The following is a 20,184-nucleotide window of genomic DNA, read 5'->3' as shown; positions in this document are numbered from 1 at the left end:
AATTTCCCATTTGAGGTTGTAATATGAACTCCTAAATATTTAACCTTTTTTACTATCTCACATCCTGTTACTCTTTCTAATTCTTCTTTTTGATTTATGGTCATATTTTTAACTATCATCCTTGTTTTCCCTAAATTTATTTTAAACCCAGATACTTGACCATATTGATTAATTATATTCATTAAGCCTATAGCTGATTTCCCCGGTTGGGTTAAAGTTACAACCAAGTCGTCTGCAAATGCTCGTACTCTATATTCATAATGCCTAATCTTAATTCCTTGTAGATCATGTGACCCAAGTATTCTGTTCAACAATAACTCCAAGGTTAAGTTAAACAATAATGGAGACAGGGGACACCCCTGTCTTGTTCCTTTTTCAATTTTAAAGGATTCTGTTAAGCTACCATTAACTATAATTTGTGCTGTCTGTTTCTGGTATATTGCCTTGATAGATTGTGTGAAATACTCTCCAAGCTTGTAATTAGACTCTTGATGGACATTAACTTGTGAAGTTGGTGAGATCTCCTTCAGTAGGTTTGAGTTGGTCCTTTTGCCAGCTTTCTGCTAATGGGCATCAATTATCCCATTGCAGTCTTGATATAAGCAGCGGTTGATTTTCTGACCATAATTCTTTTTACAGGTCTTACTCTGGAGGTGGCATTTTTCAACTTCTGGGCTTTCTGTTTACTTCATATACTGATTGCTGACAGCACTTAGCAATTTCTTCCTCCCACTGCATCCTGGGAGGAGCAGCCAGGATGAAACAGTAGGAAGCTCTCAGGATGCCCCCAGAGTCAAGTCCTGCAAGCTGGTCGTTGGCAATGAGTGCACTGCCATTCAGTGAGAAGAGATTTTGTATGGCTGTTATGTTTTGCTGTGGATTTAATATATCAATAGAAGCCAGATCACCATAGTGTTGGAATAGAGATTGCTTAGTACAAGTGCATGCAAAATATATTAACTCTTAAATCTTATGTATAGCCTCCAGTCTCGTAATCCTCTTGGCTGTTCTTCTCTGCACTCTTTCTAGAGTCTCAACATATTTTTTATAGTGGTGACCAAAACTGGATGCAGTATTCTAGGTGTGGTCTTACTAAGGCTTTATAGAGTGGAGTTAGTACCTCTCTTGATCTTGATTGAATCCCTCTGTTAATGCAATTTAGGATTGCATTGGCTTTTTTGGCTGCTGCCACAAACTGTTTTCTCATATTTAATTGGTTGTCTACTGAGACTCCAAGATCCCTCTTACAGTTACCTCCATTAAGCGTGGTTACACCCAGTCTATAGGTGTACTTTTGGTTTTTCTTGCCTAAGTGTAAGACTTTATTTTTCTCTACATTGAATTTATTTTGTTAGATAGGCCCCAGTGTTTATTCTCACTCTTTTTATTCTTACTCTGTATAAGCTTTCTGTGCTTTCCAATATGATCTCTAGAGTGCCCTTGTAACTGTAATCATATTCAGGGCTAGTTCAGTATGTAGGAATAGAAGTTTTAATATATGTAAGTTTTTAAACAGTAGTTGACAGAAAAGGCTGCTTTATTTGTAGCATTTGTTTTATATTTTAACAAATAATTCTGCAAAATTCCTGGCTTTATAGTATTACCATCATATATGACACAGTGATCAAATATGATCATTACATTTCCAACAAGTTTTGGAAAATGACCTGTCAGTTTTAATAATTGGGAACTAGAATGATATGTGCTTTGCTGAAACATGCCAGTTTTCTTCAAGTATAACCTTCTGTGCAAATTTTATATTTGTCTTCCATTGAAATTCCTATTGTTGCATATCAATATAGAGCAGTGAGAGCGAACCCATGGCACGTGTGTCACGGATGGCACGCGGAGCCCTCTCTGTGTGCACCCGAGCCATCGCCCCAACTCAGCTCCATTGTGCATGTGTGTGCGCCTCCCACCAGCCAGCTGATTTTCGGGTCTCTGCTGCGGATGCGTGGTGGGCAGGGCGCATATGGGAGACGCTCATGCATGCCGGGGGGGCAGGTTTATACCTGCATGCATGTGCAGGGGAGAGCACAGGGTCATGCGGGGCACCCTCCTGCGTCTTGTTTCTGGTCCCGGGAGGCTGCAGGGAGGCCTGCTAGGCCCAAAACAGGGTGTGCAGGGGAGTGGGGGTGGGGTTGCGCCACAGTCTTCCCGCAGCTCGTTTTTGGTCCCAGGAGGCTGCAGGGAGCCCTACTGGGCTCAAAATGGGGAGCGCGGGATTCACATGTGCAGGGGCACATGTGCATGCACGGAGTTGCACATGCATGCACAGGGGGCAGGGGGATTACGGGCCATGCACATATGCATGGGGCGGGCGCATGGGGTTACACATGCATTGCATTATGGGTATGGGCACATGTGTGTGTGCTGTTATGCGCACATGGGTGCTTTCGGCACATGAAAACAAAAGATTAGCCATTACTGATGTAGAGTATTTGACTTGTTCAAATTCTGCATTGGTTTTTTATGGCAATCTATAAAGGAGTCCCAGCAAATGCTCTAAATTTTGTGTTATATAGTTTCCAAATTCAGTCAAGTCTCTTAAGATTTTGCCTTGGTTTGGAATCAGTTTAGAACTATGCAGCTTATTTGAAGATATTCAAATTGGCTCAGTGGTTCTGGCTATTTTAAAGAAAGAATCTAAAAGCATTTTAATTTTGTTTGAAAAACCAAAATGCCCACTTGGTGACCCTTTTTATTTTATGAAGCACCTTCAAGTAGAAAGACAAATCATACTGAAACAAAAAACAAATTCAAAATTTATTGAGGTAACAGGCAAACCAGAAACAATTTAGAGAAAAAATTGTGAGAAATTGATGTAAAATTTTATGTTCAACTCTGAGCTAAATATGTTCTGCTTTGATGATGTATAGGTTTCATAAGGCTAGAAGCTTCTCTTCCCTGAATAAATGCGCAGCCTGGCCTAAGGAAGAGTAACTAAAGACCCACAGTTTTCAAAAGACTTATAATCAAATTTTCTTTTAGCACCTAAAAAGAAGGCCTTCGCAGATATCCACAAAATCAAAACCATTTTCTAGTCTATGTCCAAAAATAATACATTATTAAAACCTCATCAAACAAGCATGAGAAATGGTAAACATAATGAATGTTTCTGTGAGAGGACAGGCTGCTTACAAAACCTGTTACTATTGCCTAATAAAGCAAACAATAGACTAAATGGTAGGGTCCCTACATATTAAAAGCAGAACTGGGCCAGAGAAATTGAATTGGGAGACAAGAAAAAGAAAATATACTACGTCATCCTCCTGAGGAATGGCACAATAGAACGGAACCTGAGATGGCTTTGCTGGTACTGAAAGAAAGGCATTCGGAATTGTTGGTTGAAGGTTGAGATACAATACTACAACCATCCCAGGGAAAAATACATATCAATTCTGACCTAGTGGATGATCAAAAGGAGGAGATAGAAAAAATATTAGAGCACTAGACATGCACTTACCATACAACTAGGGACAACTGTCTTTGTTGAACACAAAATAGATATGGGTGAAATCCAACCAATAAACAGTGGCCTTTATGGGGGGTGGTCCCCAACCCTTGGTCCATGGCCCAGTGCTGGGCAACATTTGGAACCGGGCGGCGGAAGTGGTGAGCGAGCATGCATGTGTGAAGCTGCACTTGTAAAAACAGAAGTGAAAAAGTGGTTCCAGATGGACATAATAGAAACATCAGTAAGCAACTAGTGCTCTACAATTGTGTTGTAGAACAAAGCCAAAGGGAGATATATGGTTTTGTGTAAACTTCAAGCAAATAAACAGTGGCAAAGTTTGATAGCTACATGATGCCCAGAGTGGATGAGCTCTTGGGTGGCCTAAGTGGAGCCAAAAATGTATCCTCTTTAGATTTAACCAAAGGATATAAGCAAAACCTACCTATTCTAAAGAGAAGACAGCATTTACTATTCCACAATGCCCATAATCCATCATGACTTCCACATGGGGGAAACAAAGCAAGGGAAAGGACTGCAGTACTTTTACTACTCCATCAATGAATTAGTGGAGGGAATTGGGAGGCTAAAGGAGTGAAAAAGAGTAAGTTGGAGGTTAAATGGTCCAGGCCCAAAATGGGCATGCAGGGCAGTAACCGTTAACTTGGATGAGGGGCACATCCCAGCCACTGCACCTCAATGCTAAATGAAGGTCAGGAGTTTCCCAGATGGAAGAAAAGCAGAACAAGCAAACTAAGCCCTACTGTAATTTGTACAAGCCAACAAAGATTCTTTCATCTTGGAGCAGGAAGACAGGAATGGAGATGGCTTTGGCAGTGGCCTGGGGATGAGGGCAGCACATCAGATCCTCCTTTCTGAAAATGGTTGGGGTCCTGTACACCTGGCTGGCTACCTGGCCATAAAAATACTGAGAAGCAGACAGCTTTAGTCTGTCTAGTCACTAAGGGTCAATGAGGACTTGAAGGCACTTACTCAAACAGTGAATCATCCAATGTTTCCTTCTCAATCTGACTTCAAAGGACAATAATCATCTCATAATGTAAAATAATTGTTATACTTTATAATTTTGTGGGCTAACTTTTATCTCCCTAGCTTGGCATTTTTCATTTTCAGAACTCCTCAGTTCAAATTATGGTTGCTGAAAGCTCTTTAGATTTTCACTTGAAAATATATTAAATTCCAAATCTCTCTAATCATATTCTGAATGGAAATAAAAATAGATCAACTAAGCAAGCATGAAGAAACAGCATTTGCACAGGGGACTCTAGCTGTGTCCATCCATTCTCCATACTGTGTAATATATTTTTCATTCCACCTATAATGAAAAACAAAAACTTATTTTAATCTATCAAAAGATAAGTGCTTAGTAATGTCTTTTTGTTCAATTAAAATAAAAAAACTAATGTCTCTTATCAGAGCTGCGCAGGGACCCACCTGATTATCTCTGAGGGTAGACCCAGACCTCCAGTTATCTGATCCACCTCACAGAATTCCAAGGTTTATTTGATTTCACTATTTCCAGATACATCTTTTCTGGTTCAAAAAACTTTATTTTCATTGTCTTTGGGAGGATTTGCTATCCCTATAAAATTCATCTATTTTAGGAGGGAATTATTATGGTTTGTCACACAGTCACCCAGATGTTCAGATTGGATTTGGCATTTTTTGTTTACCTACCATGTTTTTTAAAAAAAACAGGATCTATCCCCAAAATTAGCCCTAGTCTGATTTTTAAGCATGCACCTAATATAAACCATACCCTAACAATAAGCCCTAGTGAAGGGGTGTGTGGTCGGCACATGAGGCGGTGAGCATGCATGAGCTGACGGTGTCTGGCAGCAGCCACAGCTCATGCAACACAGGTGAGTTGATTACCTGTCCAAGCAGCAGGCGGAGGAAGCAGCAGGCGGAGGAAGAAGTGGGGGGAGACATACGATGCGCCATGTGGGCTTGTGGGAAAGGCAAGCGGGTGGGCTGGAGTGACAGTCAGCCACGGGAGACTCATTTTCTCACGGCGGCACCAGCAGCATACAGAGGCAGAGGTGTGTGTTTGTGTGTCAGGCCTGCAGTCATATTCCTTTTAGGATCTTCAGCCTGCCACACACTCACTCTTTCTTTACTATGCTGTTTCATTAGTGGGGAATTGGGACGAGGAATAGTAAGGAGTAGAATGTGTTTGTTTTCAAAATAAAAAATTCCTTTGTAGAAATCAATGTCACTCTTTGTCTCTGCACCTCTCCACTTGACTGGAAGTGGATGGGTGGAAATGCCAGCGTGGCAGTGGAAGATTGGACCTTGTGGGTGTGGAGGCAAGGTCATGAACTTTCAACTTGGTGGGAAACCCCGGAAGCTTTCAGATTTGGGTTTCCACAGATTGTACCAACATGTCTCTCTTATTAAATTGGAACTTTGATGAAAGCCATGCTTTGAACTCTGCTTTAATTCTGGATGATATTTGGAATGCTGACAGTGTGTGTGTGTGTGTGTGCGGGGGGGTAAGGCAGGTGATTCAGATGTGCTGTGTCAGCCACAGAAAAGCTGAAAGCCAGTGGGCTGGAGCAGGTGGGTGTCTATGGGAGCCTTGCCTGTGGCCTTTGCAGCGCATCATGATCACATGCCTTAAGTTGTTTATTAAGGTTCTATCTTAGGCCCAGTACTCTTCAATATATTCATAAACAGCTTAGATGAGTGAATTGAAGAGGAATCTACCATATTTGTGGTGTCAAACTGGTGGCCCGTGGGCTGGATGTGACATGTGTAGTCCCCGCCCACTCCAGCTCGTAAAGGGGAAAACATGAAACTTCATGTGACAGCAACATGACGCCGCGAGTTTGACACCTGTGCACTAGATGATAGGCTCAAGATCCAGATGAATCTTGACAGACTTGAACATTGGGCCCTATCTAATAAAATGTAATTCAATGTAGATAAAAGTAAAATCTTATACTTAGGCAAGAAAAACCAAAAGTACACATATAGACTTAGTGAAACCAGGCTTAATAGAGGTAACTGTGAAAGGGATCTTGGAGTCTCAGTAGACAACTAATTAAATATGAGAAAACAGTTTGTGGTGGCAGCCAAAAAAGCCAATGCAATCCTACATTGCATTAACAGAGGGATTCAATCAAGTTCACATGAAGTACTAATACCACTCTATAAAGCTTTAGTAAGACCACACCTAGAATACTGCATCCAGATTTGATCACCACTCTATAAAAAAGAAGCTGAGACTCTAGAAAGAGTGCAGAGAAAGGCAACCGAGATGAAAAGTGGACTGGAGGCTAAAACATATGAAGGTTACAGGAACATCATGGCTAGTCTAGTGAATAGAAGGACCAGATGAGATGTGATAGCAGTGTTCCAATATTTGAGGGGCTGTCACAGAGAGGAGGGGGTCAAGCTATTTTCCAAAGCATCTGAAGGCCAGACAAGGAATAAGGGATGAAAACTGATCAAATAGAGATTCAATCTAGAAATGAGAATTTTTTTGACAAAACAATAAATCAATAGTACAGCTTGACTTCAGAAGTTGTGGGAGCTTTCTCACTGGAAACTTTCAAGAAGAGACTGGATTTATATCTATCAGAAATGGTTTAGGATCTCCTGCTTGGACAGAGGTTGGACTCTGCCCTACGTTCTTGGATCAGGAACAGAAGGCAATTCCTCTTCCTCAACGCTGACTGGCTTCAGTGGCAGGCTTTCCCCACCTGAAGCCATACGCCCAGATGTGGTATTCAGCTGGTTCGCACTGGTTCACCTGAACCGGTAGGGGGAATTTGGGCTGGGTCGTCGAACCAGTAGAGACCTCTGGCTGGCCACGCCCCTGAACCAGTTATTGCTCGCTCAACCTACCTGCCTGATGCTTGCTCGCACCTCTCGCTTAGCCCGTCCCATCCAGTCACCTCTCACTTCTACTGTGTGGGTCCTCACATACAGTCTCTGCTCTACAGCTTGCCTACCTGAAGCACTGTGCCCCAACTGAGCGGCTCTGATCTGTCTACCAGGTAAGCTTGTGAGTCGCGGCCTAGCTAGCTCTCCCCCCTTACCATCCTAGCCTGCCTCCCCTACTTCCTTCCCCATGGCCTGCAGCCTTGCCATGCTTCCCTGCCTTCCACTTGGCCTTCTGGGCAGCCCCTATGGCCAAACCCGCTTACAAAGACCCCCTTTACTCCCTTCCCCATGGCCCATGGCCAGGTGGCCCTGACATGCTTGCCTGCCTTCCATGTGGGCTTTCCAGCATCCCCGTGGTCAGATTGCAAAGGCAGACAAGTGGGCCTGGCCATGGGGACTGCATGGAAGGCTGCGTGAAAGGCAGGGAAGCATGTCGGGGCCGCCCGGCTGCAGGGAAGGGACCTAGTAGCCTACTCCCTTCCCCATGGCCCTGCCATGCTTTCCTGGATGATGTGGAGGACCCTGGGCAGGGTTCAGACTGACAGCAAGGACCAGAGATGCTGGTTGGCCACCAGGAGGCACCTGAGGCATGGAGTAGTGGGGAGGATCAAATACAGTTTGTCCCTGATGCTAGATTGAGAAGGGCTGAGAAACGGAAGCAGCAACTCTGTAAGCAGACTCACAGAAGATGATTAAGCACAGGTGGTTGTTGATTGGCCCCTCCCAAGAGAGATTATAGGTGAGGTATTGGGAGGGGACATTTGCAGGAAACAACCATTCGAATTAGTAGTTAAGAAAATGTATCTGTGTATTCTTGCCATGTCTGTTCGTTTGGACTATCTGCGTTGCTTCATTTGAACTATCTGGATTGCTGCAGAGCTACTCTATTGAACGTGAGTTGCCTGGGCCCTCAGCCAAAGGATTCATTATCTCAGTAATTGAACAGTGGCAAATAGCAAAGCCTGTGCTCTGGTTTATTCACAGACCGGTGGGTCAAAACACTAATGTACCAGCTCTTGTAGGACATGCTTGCGCATATCCCAAGGTGAACCACAGGAGGGAGACCTGGCTTCTCACCAGAGAAAAAGTCAAGTGGCTCTTCCTCCAGGGTTGTTTAAGGCCCCCTCCCTTCCCAGAGGTGCCTCACAAATGGGTCTTGCAATTTGGAAGTTTCAGAGCTGTCAGGAATCTCTGTATTTTATTGTGTGCACAAAGCACCAACTCGTCTCTCCACTGAAGTGGTACCTATCTATCTACTTGCAGAGAGCATGCTTTGGAACTGCTAGGTGGACAGAATATGAGAAGAGTGACAAGTAGTTATACAGTGCTGGGACTCCGCTGGAGCAGAGACCATTGCCAGTGTCATTAAGCCACTGTGTCTCTTTCTCTGGATATATTTCCAGAAGAGAAACACTCAAGAGATGGTTGCACATCAAACTGAAAAGAAAACAATGGTCACTTACTGTAGTGTCTCAATATTACATTGAGGATGTTTGAGCCCTTCACACAGCAGTTTCATTTTTTTGTTATCTATATTCTTGTGCAACAATTGTAACCTTCTCAATCTCTGATTTTTCTTGAATACTTCTGCAAGATACCTGCTACAGGATTCGGTCAAGAACTCTCCATCAAGCCTGCAGAAAGAATCCAAATAATAATAATAAATAATTGAAAAAAAAAAAGAATGGACTGTATTTATATATGAATTGAAGGGGATGTGATTATGTATTGCAACTGAACAGCCTCTGCCTGGATATATTTCAGGAATATTAACTGCCAAAAATATAGTTGTACCATCTGAAAGGATAAAATTAACTTACTTTAGCAACTTTATTGTACATTCTGAATGTTTGAGACCATCACACAGAAGTTCCATTGTTCTGTCATTTGTACCCTCAAGGGACAAGTACAACACTCTCAAGTTGTGGTTTTTGCTGAGTACTCCTGCAAGATGCCAGCTGCAGGATTCTGTCAGGCTCTGAATAGCAACTCTGCAGAGAGAAGTTGAGAAAAATTACAATTACCTGTTGAAAAACAAGCATGGACTGTATATTTATAGAAAATGAAGGGAATGTGATCATATATACCAATCAAACTGCCTCTCCCTGAATATATTTCTAGAATATTAACAGTCTGTAAACAGTTGTACAAATGAAACTAAAAGGAAAAACAACAACAATCACCTACTTTAGTGTCTGTATTGTACATTCTGGATGTTTGAGCCCCTCGCATAGCAATTCCATTGTTTTGTCATCAGGGTTCTTTAGGGACAAGTGTAACTGACTCAATTTTTGGTTTTTCTTGAGTACTTCTGCAAGATGTCTGCTGCAAGATTCAGTCAGGGTCTTTTCATCTACCCTGCAGATAAATAAACTGAATAATTAAAGTTATTTGTTGAAAAACAAGTATAGAATGTATTTTGTAGGAACGGAAGGAAATGGGATTATGTACAGCAACTGAACATCCTCCCCCTGGATATATTTCCAAAATATTAACCATCAAAAGACGGTTGCCGAGATCAAATTGAAAGGGAAAAAATTACTTACTGTATTGTTTCTATTTTACATTCTGGATGACTGAGCCCATCACATAGTAGTTGCATTATTTTGTCATCTGTGTTATCAAGGAACAAATGTAACTTTCTCAATCTCTGGTTTTTTCTGAGTACTTCTGCAAGATGCCTGCTGCAGGACTCTGTCACGATCTCTCCAGCAAGCCTATGAAAAAGAATGAAAAAATTATCTTTATCTTCTGACAAACAAGCCTGGAATATATTCGTAGATGGAATGAAGGGAATATTCATCCGAATGGCAACTGAACTTCCCAGAATATTAATGGTCAAAAACAGTTATGCAAATCAAACTGAAAGGGGGAAAAAACTACTTACTGTAGCGTCTTTATAGTACATTCTGGATGTTTGAGGTCCTCACACAGCACTTCCATTGCTTTGTCATCTTCATTGTTGAGGTACAAGAATAACACAATCAATCTCTGGTTTTTCCTGAATACCTCTGCAAGATGCCTGCTGCTAGGTATGGTGATGATCCCTCCAGTAAGCCTGGGCAAAAAGGGAGAGAAAATAACAATTATCTGTTGAAAAATAAGCATGCAGTTTATTCTTATAGGAATTAAAGGGAATGTATGGCAAATGAATTGCCTCTCCATTTTTGCTCCTTGGATGGGAAGCGAAATGTACTCAAGGGAAAAAACGAAATCCAAATGCCTTTTTTTTTGGGGGGGGGGAAGCACTTTTGGGACAACCATAACCTGGATGACTGAAAATATCCATTGACAAAACCATGGAATGTGTTTTAAAGGAAATGTGATTATATGCGGCAAATTAATTTCCCCTCCCTGAATACATTTCTAGAATATTAATTGGCAAAGGATGGTTCCGCAGACCAAACTGAAAGGAAAAATAACTCTCACTTACTTTAGGGTCTCTATTGTACATTCTGGTTGTTTGAGCCCATCGCATAGTACTTCCATTATTTTGTCATCTGGGTTCCTGAGGGAGAGGTCTAACACTCTCAATCTCTGATTTTTCCTGAGTACTTCAGCAAGATGTCTGCTGCTGGATTCAGTCAAGACCTCTCCAGCAAGCCTGCAGAGAGGAGTCTGAAAAATTACAATTAAGTCCTGAAAAACAAGCATGTAGTGTTAGATTGGGTAATGAAAGGCACAAAAGGCTACGCTCTTTATTTGGTCAAGTACAGGCATCCATTGAGTGAGAGGTCTGGCAGCTCCCTTTTTAAAGGGGAGCTGGCCAGCGCTTCAGCCAATCAGGTCTCTCTCTGTTCCCGCCTGAAAAGAGAGGACGTGACTGGAAACTACTATTGTCCTTGCAACAACTAGAGGGGGGAGTATCTAGCACCCCTCCCCTCTAGGATGGAACATCCTAACAAGTGACATAGTCACGCAGGTAGGCGGGCCTCTGGATCGACCTGCTGGACCTGCGCAGTTCAGACGGTGGGGTTTCTCCGCGCTGGGTGGTCGGACCTGTTGCTTCTCCGGACTCGTCGGGTGGAAACTCCTGGAAGCTTTCGGAGGCCTCGGCTGGCACCGTCGGCGGAGGACTCGCCTGTGCCCCATCAGAGTCAGATAAGTCCCTGGGTTCCTCTGTAGTGGTCTGTGGGTGGTGCGGCTTGGCCTGTGATGGTGTTGGTGGCGTTTGCCAGAGTGAGGAGTTCTCCACTCGTCCCTGGAGTTCGTCGATGTGCCTCCTCCAATGTCGTCTGTCCTCAAGCCTGACGGAGTAGGATCACGGGCCCGAAACTCAGATGATGGTTGCGGGTAACCACAGGGTCCCCCCTGTGTAATTGTGGGCATAGACCGGGTCGCCTATGGTAAATGTCGGGATCTTTCCCGTGGAGTCGGGAGGCGTGTCAGAAGAGTAGTTGGGGTGCAGCCAGTCTAAGTGGGACCTGAGTCGGCATCCCATGAGTAGCTTCGCTAGGCTCCTGCCGGTGATGGCGCTCGGTGTGATGTGTTGGACCAGGAGGTAGTGGTCTATTTGCGTTTTCAGTCGCCCGGGCCCATTCTGCTTAAGGCCTCCTTGGTAGACCTTACCATCCATTCCGCCTGGCCATTGTACGCCGGGTGGAATGGGGCGACAAGGGCATGCCGGATTCCCTGTGCTGCTAGGAACTCTTCGAATGATTTGGCCGTGAACTGTGGGCCATTGTCAGACATGAGCACATCGGGGAACTCGTGGGTTGTGAACAGCTTCCATAGTGCCCTGATGACAGTGTCTGTGGTGGTGGATGTCATCAGGACTACCTCCAACCACTTCGAGAACGCTTCCACAACTCTGAAGAAGGTTTGCCCATGCACTGGCCCTGCGAAGTCTATGTGGACTCTGGACCACGGTGCTTGGGGTCGCTCCCATTCTTTTGCAGGTTCCTCTGGGGGAGCTGGCCTGGACACTTGGCATGGTGTGCATGTGGCCACCTACTCCTGAATGTTTCTGTCCATATTGGGCCACCACACATAGCTCCGTGCCAACGCCTTCATTCTTACTATCCCAGGGTGACCCTTGTGGAGAGCCTCCAGCACAGCTACTTGCAGCTGTTTCGGGATGACCACCCGGTCCCCCCACAATAGACAATCCCGGATGGCAGACAATTGGTCGAGTTTCGTGACGAAAGGGTTGAGTTCTGTTTCCACCGGTCCCTTGGGCCACTCCCTCCACACCCAGTTCAAAATCTGCTTGATGATGGGGTCTTTTTTGGAATGGTGTGCAACGTCTCTGGAGGAGATGGGTCCCGAGTCTAGGCAGTCGATCAGGAGTACCACGGCCTCGGGTGTTGGGTCAGCAAGCAGCTCCGGTAGGGGACATCAACTCAATGCGCATGCTCCAACATGGTGCCCGGACGGTGGATGAGCTGGTATGAGTATGCTACCAGGAAGATCGTCCAATGGGTCATGCGGGGGGAGTGACACTGGGGTCGGGTGGTCTCCAGCCAGTAGTCCCAGTAGCGGCTTGTGGTCCGTCACCAGGTCGAAGTCCCTGCCGTACAGGTATTCATGGAACCGCTTGACCCCTGCCACTGCGGCCAGCGCTTCCTGGTCCAGCTGGCTGTAGTTCCGTTCGGTGGCGGACAGCGTCCTTGAATAGAACGCGATGGGGGCTTCCATGCTGTTCAGCATCCGGTGGCTTAGGACAGCACCAACTCCGAAAGGGGATGCATCGCAGGTCAGCACCAGTGGCAGGGTTTGACTGTATTGGACTAGGAAGGAGTCTGCTGATAAAAGTCCCTTCACCGCGGCGAAAGCCTTGGCTTTGGCTTTCCCCCACATTCACTCCGTGTTCTTCACTAGCAGGCAGTGTAGTGGCTCAGCAACCGTCGCTTTCTGCTTGAGGAATACGCTATAAAAGTTAAGGAGTCCGAGGAACGCATGGAGCTTGGTCTGATTTTTTGGAGTGGGGGCTTCCCTAATGGCCCTGATTTTCTGGTTGGTCAGGTGAATCCTGGAGCCATCGATCATGTAGCCTAAGAACTCCACCCTGGGTATGTTTATTTTGCACTTTTCCTTTTTTAAACGGAGGCCCTTCGATCGGATTCTGTCCAATACAGCGCGAACTCTTTTTAAAAGTTGCGCTTTGTTTGCGCCGGATACCAATATGTCGTCAAAATAGGGGATGACTCCTGGTATCCCCTGCAACAATAGTTCCATGATACTTTGGAACAGCCCCAGGGCGATACTAACTCTGAATTGTAGGTGGTTGCACTTGAACGCCCCCCTGTGCGTTATAATGGTCTGGGCCTCTGCGGTAGTGCCATCTACTGGCAGCTGCTGGTACACCTGTGCCAAGTCCGGTTTTGCAAATATTTTCCCCGGACTGAGGGAATGCAACAGATGTTGGACTATGGGTACAGGGTACGCACTTTGCTGCAACCCCTTGTTGATTGTGTATTTGTAATCGGCACACAATCTGATAGACCCATCAGGCTTGACCGGAGTCACTATTGGCGTTTCCCAGCGGGCGTGATCAACTGGTTCGAGGATCCCCTGGCTCACCAGTTTGTCTATTTCTTTGTCAATTTTCGGTCGGAGGGCGAAAGGCACTCTCCTGGGTTTGAGTCGAATTGGGACCACGTTGGGGTCTAGGCTAAATGATATGGGGTCCCCCTTGTACTCACCCAGACCGGAGGCAAAAACGTCCTCACCCTAAAAATGGTTTCTGCGGCGTTCCCGGGGGCGGCAGCGGTTGGTGCTTGGCCTGCTTCGTCTAGGGCATTGACTTCGGCCACGACCATGCCTAGAGCCTGAAACCAGTCTAGTCTGAAAAGGCTCTGGAGGTTGTCCCGCACCCCGATCGCCTGCAGCTTCTTGGTGATCCACTTGTAGCGGACGGTGAACATGCCTTGCCCCACGAGGGGAACCAGGTTTCCCTGATAGTCGCGGAGGCGGACATCAGGGCTCTTGAGGTCCTCCTTCCGCATTGTGGGGATCGTCCGTTTCAGCACTGCCCATGAGATGATCATGAGAGATGACCCGGTGTCTATCTCCATCTCGCAGGGGGCACCCTCGAGGAAGACTGTGACTTTCAGCTTCCTGGGGCGGCTGATTCGGATGTGCCTTACTGGGACCGTGATGTTCGGTTTCGGGTGGCAGCTCTGGTGTTCCTGGGCAGATGCGGTAAGTTTGGCCACTTGGTCGTCGGCCTCTGACCGTCGGGGGTGTTTCTGGCTGGGACGTTGTCTTTGGTTTGCCCCCTTCTCCGCTCTCTCGGGGCGACCGATTGTTGCCGGGAACTTGCTGCAGCACACTCTGGCGATGTGTCCCCTCTGCTCGCATCACTGGCACGTCGCGTCCCGGAACCGATAGGTTGCTCTTGCATGGTTACCTTCGCAGCTGGCACAGGGCAGGCTGGGTGACTTGAAGTTTTGCGCCGGCACTGCGTGGATACTGCACATGTGGTGGCTGCTCTCTTTCAGAGCACTTTCAGAGCTCTCCTGCTCGACGGTCTCACGGTGGACGTGGGCGCTCTTGGTTACCTCAGCGTGTGCGTGGAGGTGCTGGAAGGTCTCGACGGACTTCTGCGCTGACTCGGCTGCTCTTGCCTCATCAAGAGCGACCTGGAGAGAGAGGTTGCTTCTTGCCAGCAGTCTTGACTGTAGGCTCCGGTCTCGGACCCCCATGATGATCCGGTCCAAGATGACGTTGTCCAGCTCACGGAATTCGCAATGAGCTGCGGCTTTCTGGAGCGCAGCGATATATTCGTTTATTGTCTCGCCATCCATCTGGTTCCTCATGTTGAAGTGATAGCGCTGAACGTACTTGGACAGCTACGGAGCGTAGTGCGTCTTCAACATTTGCTGGAGGGTGGTCCAGGAGACGGCGTGTAGTGGCATCGGCGCAGAGAGGTTCTTGGTGGTCTCTAGAACTTCGGGGCCGCAGTAGCCCAGGAACAGGTTCTTTTTCCTGGGTTCCAGAATGCCACTAAGATCGTTCGCCTCCAAGAAAATCTCGAACTGCAGCAGATAAGCATCCCAGTCGTCCGATGCTGGGTTGAATGGAGGTGGTTGGGCATAGGTGGCCATCGTGACTCTCTCTGGGTTCGTAATGGCCAGTTGATGCCTTCCTGCACTCCGGGTAGAATCACTGCCTTGTGACCGAGCTCTTTGTTAGTGAGTTTTGCTCTTTTGTCTGCCTAATTGCCTTCCAATCCCACCTTCGTCGCCAGTGTTAGATTGGGTAATGAATGGCACAAAAGGCTAAGATAACAACAGCTCTTTATTTGGTCAAGTACAGGCATCCACTGAGTGAGATGTCTGGCAGCTCCCTTTTTAAAGGGGAGCTGGCCAGCGCTTCAGCCAGTTCAGGTCTCTCTCTGTTCCCGCCTGAAAAGAGAGGACCTGACTGGAAACTACTATTGTCTTTGCAACAACTAGAGGAGGGACTATCTAACATGTAGCTTGTTTTTATAGGAACTGAAGGGGATGTAATTATGCTTCAGCTGTCTTTTCCTGGATATATTTCCTCAATGTTAACCATCAAAAATGGTTGGGCAGCTCAAACTGAAAGGGAAAATAACTGTCACTTACTTTAGCCTCTGTATTGTACATTCTGGTTGTTTGAGTGCGTCACATAGCACTTCCATTGCTTTGTTATCTGAGTCTTTGAGGGTCAAGTACAACTCACTCAATCTCTGGTTTTTTCTGAGTACTTTTGCAAGATGTCTGCTGTAGGGTACAATCAGCATATCTCTATTAAGACTATAGGGAAGAGTAAAACAAAATCACAATTATTTCTTGAAAAGCAAACATGAACAACCTTAAGCAATGTAATTATGTATGGAAATAGATCTGCCTTTTCCTGGATGTATTTTCAGAATATTAAGCAAAAGAAGGCAGTTACACATTACAAACCGAAAGGGGGGAAAATAACTTACTCTAGCATCTCTATTGTACATTTTGGATGTTTGAGTCCTCTACACAGCACCTCCATTGGCTTGTCATCGATGTTCTTGAGGGACAAGCCTAATGTTCTCAATCTCTGGTTTTTACTGAGCATTTTTGCAAGATGCCTGCTGCAAGATACAGTCAGGATATCTCCATCAAGTCTGCAGGGAAGAATCCCAGGAAAAAATACACCCCACAATTATTTCTTGAAAAACAAACATGGACAACTGAAGGGAATATAATTATGTATGGAAACTAAACTGCTTCTCTCTGGATGTATTTCCAGAATATTAAGTATAAGAAGCCGGTTGCACATTACAAACAAAAGGGGAAAAAATCACTTACTCTAGCATCTCTATTGTACAGTCTGGATGTTTGAGTCCTTTACACAGCAGCTCCATTAGTTTGTAATCTGGGTTCTTCAGGGACAAGCCCAATGCTCTCAAACTCTGTTTTTTACTGAGTACTCCTGCAAGATGCCTGCTACTGGATTCATTGATGGTCTTTCCTGCAAGCCTGCAGAACAGAATATAGAAAATTACAGTTATCTTTTAAAAAAAGAAGCCTTGAATGTATTTTTATGATTATTGAATGAAATGTGATTATCTGTGGTATCTGAACTGGCTCTCTACAATTATCTTCTCAATTGTCTAAATTAAGTATCTTCCAAACTGCCCAAGATTGGAAGCTTTGTCTGCATTCTGGGCTTGAAAATCCTTCTTGAATTTCAGCAGGGAGCATTTTTAGCCTCCTCAGAACTGAGTGGCTTCCATGTTGTCTTAATCTCTGTAAATTAGCCTTCCTTTCCCCATTTGCTAGCCAGCCAATGATGCTCTCTCTTTGCCAGCCTTCCCCTCCTAATTTCCCAAGCAGCTAAGGCTGCATTCTCTTCACAAACTTTTCTGAATATGGTGCAGCTTTAGCCATATGTTTACTAAGAAGCTGTGTCTGAAAAAGAAAGAGGAAATCTTTAGCGAAGGTTGTTGAGAATGTGGTGGCGCAGCAATTTCCACGACACCTTGACGAATCCGAATATCTAGACCCACGCCAGTCCGGCTTCCGACCCGGACACAGCACAGAGACAGCCTTGGTCGCGCTGGTTGATGATCTCTGGAGGGCCAGAGATAGAGGTTGCTCCTCTATCCTGGTCCTATTAGATCTCTCAGCGGCTTTTGATACCATCGACCATGGTATCCTATTGCGCCGGCTGGAGGGGATGGGAGTCGGAGGCACCGTTTTACGGTGGTTCGGCTCCTACCTCTCCGACCGGTCGCAATGTGTGTTGACGGGGGGGCAGAGGTCGACCCTGAGGTCACTCACTTGTGGGGTGCCACAGGGATCGGTCCTTTCGCCCCTCCTGTTCAACGCATATGTGAAGCCGCTGGGGGAGATCATCCGTGGTTTTGGGGTTGAATACCATCTGTACGCTGACGATACTCAGCTGTACGTTTCAACCCCAAACCACCCCAGTGAGGCTGTTGAAGTGATGTCCCGGTGTTTGGAAGCCGTCGGTGTCTGGATGGGGGACAACAGACTCAAACTCAACCCCTCCAAGACTGAGTGGCTGTGGCTACCGGCACCTCGGTTCAGTCAGCTAATCCCAACGCTGGCCATAGGGGGCGAGCAGCTGCCCCCTGTGGAATGGGCGCGCAATTTGGGCGTCCTCCTAGATGCCCGGCTGTCAATGGATGACCATGTGGCAGCCGTGGCAAGGGGGGCGTTCCACCAGGTTCGCCTGGTGCGCCAATTGCGCCCCCTCCTGGACCGAGATGCCCTACGCACGGTCACTCATGCACTGGTGACGTCTCGCCTGGACTACTGTAATGCTCTCTACATGGGGCTTCCCTTGGGACGCGCCCGAAGACTGCAGCTAGTCCAGAACGCAGCCGCGCGGGCAGTCATGGGGAGTACCAGGTACTCCCATGTTACACCACTCCTGCGCGAGCTGCACTGGCTGCCTGTGGTCTTTCGGGTGCGTTTCAAGGTTTTGACCACCATCTTTAAAGCGCTCCATGGCATAGGGCCCAGTTATCTGTGGGATCGCGTCCTCCCACATACATCCCAGCGGCCAATTCGCTCTTACAGGGAGGGGCTTCTCCTGGTGCCGTCTGCTAGGCAATGCCAGCGGGCGACGCCAAGGAGTAGGGCCTTCTCTGTGATGGGCCCAACCCTCTGGAATGACCTCCCCCCCGACATTAGAACCACCACCGACTTCCGCTCCTTCCGGCAGAAACTAAAGACTCACCTGTTCCGACTGGCTGGCCTGGCATAATTTCAACGCCTATCTCCTGGCATTTATATTTTTACTGGTTTTTAAGGGGATTATTTTGTAGACTTAATTTTATTGGGTATTGGGATTTTAATGACTGTTTATTTTAAATATTTATTAGCAATACAGTCCTGCACATCTTTTATCCTCCTCTTATCCATCTATTTTATATTTGTATATGTATACTGTCCATTTAGTAATTTTAATTGTTTTAATTTTGTTCTTTGACATGGACTGTACACCGCCCTGAGTCTCTTTCGGGAGAGGGGGCGGTCTATAAGCGCTAATAAATTAAATTAATTAAATTAAGTGCAGGGAGGTCCTGGGTACAAAAAGTGAAAAGTTGGTGCTGGGAACTGAGAATGTACCATAAGTAGCCCAGGGAATAAATGCTTACTGGCACATTCTGGGTCTTTCTGGGTATGCTTGCCACCTTGCCAGCATAATCCACCCAAATAACAAAAAGATTGCTGTAAATTTCAAATAAAAACTTGCCATAGAGTTTTAAAAAATTAAAGTATCTTTAGAATTTACAAAGAATGACCAAATATAGAATATGTAAAGTCTATCTCTAAACTTTTATCACTTTCATTGATATTTGATAATTGATAATTTGATAATTGCTTAATGATCATTTATAGACTTCTGAGCTCCGCTACTAGGAACACCCCACTCCATCTCATATCGCCCAGCAAACTATTTTCATGGTCTTTCGATTATGATGATAGACGGAATTGTATTTTGGAAAACAGTACCTTGGAAGGAACTGAAGAGAATATGGTTAAATTTCACAACTGTAACTGTCTTTTCATGGATACCTTCCAGAACTCAAGAGAAAGCATCACACATCAAACTAAAAAAAGAAATACTGAACACTCACACTAGTGCTTCTAGTTTACAGTCTGCATGTTGGAGCCCCTCACACAGCAATTCTGCTGCTCTGTCATCTATGTCTTCAAGGGACAACTGCAATACTTTCAATCTCTGGTTGTTCTTAAAGACTTCAGCAAGATGCCCGCTGCAAGACTCTGTGAAGGACCACCCTATCAAACTGAAAGAACAGCAATCACTCAGAAGAATTAGAATGATACCTTCTGGTTAGTAGCATCACATATAAAAATAGATGGTAAAGACAATAATTAAAATAATTAAAAACAATTAAAAGCAATAGTTATGGGCAGTTAATCAACAAATTTGCAGGGTTTACATTCTCTTACATTCCATTTATTTTATTTTTGAGGCTCAGAATAATCTCTTTTGTGCCAGCACTAATGGCTGTCAAGCGGCAAGGTAGTAAGGTGGATGCCTTCCCATTCCAGTGACATGCAAGCTCAGGCAGAACTTTGACAAGTTTTTGGATCAATATTGTTCAATGGCAATGTAAATCTAGCCACAAGCTTGACATAGGTTGAGACTGGGAATTTCAGTCACAAGTGAGAAATGCAAAGAAAAAAAAACCCTAAGAAACCCAGTGATGGGAAGCCTGACAGATCTGAGGCTTACAAAGTTGTTCTCAGCATTTGCTGTCAAGGAGTCAGGTCAATCAATCAACCACACTGAGCTCCCACCCAATACGCAGCTGTTGCAGTTTTCTTCTCAGCTTTGGCTATTCTGCAGGTTCCTTTCCTACCAAATCTCTC

General features: G+C 45.6%; 1 protein-coding gene across 1 annotated transcript in view; it reads right to left on the bottom strand.

Moving 5' to 3' along the window:
• Nucleotides 1-1,766: 1,766 nt before the first annotated feature.
• LOC309400525 (NACHT, LRR and PYD domains-containing protein 12-like) overlaps nucleotides 1,767-20,184 on the bottom strand; it is a 139,138-nt gene continuing 120,720 nt past the window's right edge. Inside the window, exons 13-15 of the mRNA XM_081969089.1 lie at nucleotides 10,800-10,970; nucleotides 8,830-9,000; nucleotides 1,767-4,790 (exon numbers count right to left, since the gene is read on the bottom strand). Coding sequence (XP_081825215.1) covers nucleotides 4,697-4,790; nucleotides 8,830-9,000; nucleotides 10,800-10,970 — 436 coding nt within the window. The 3' untranslated portion in view covers nucleotides 1,767-4,696. The remainder of the gene's footprint in view (nucleotides 4,791-8,829; nucleotides 9,001-10,799; nucleotides 10,971-20,184) is intronic.

This window comes from Natrix helvetica (assembly GCF_964273705.1).
Source record: "Natrix helvetica genome assembly, chromosome: 1".
NCBI lineage: Eukaryota > Metazoa > Chordata > Lepidosauria > Squamata > Natricidae > Natrix > Natrix helvetica.
This window is presented reverse-complemented; position numbering and strand designations above follow the sequence as displayed.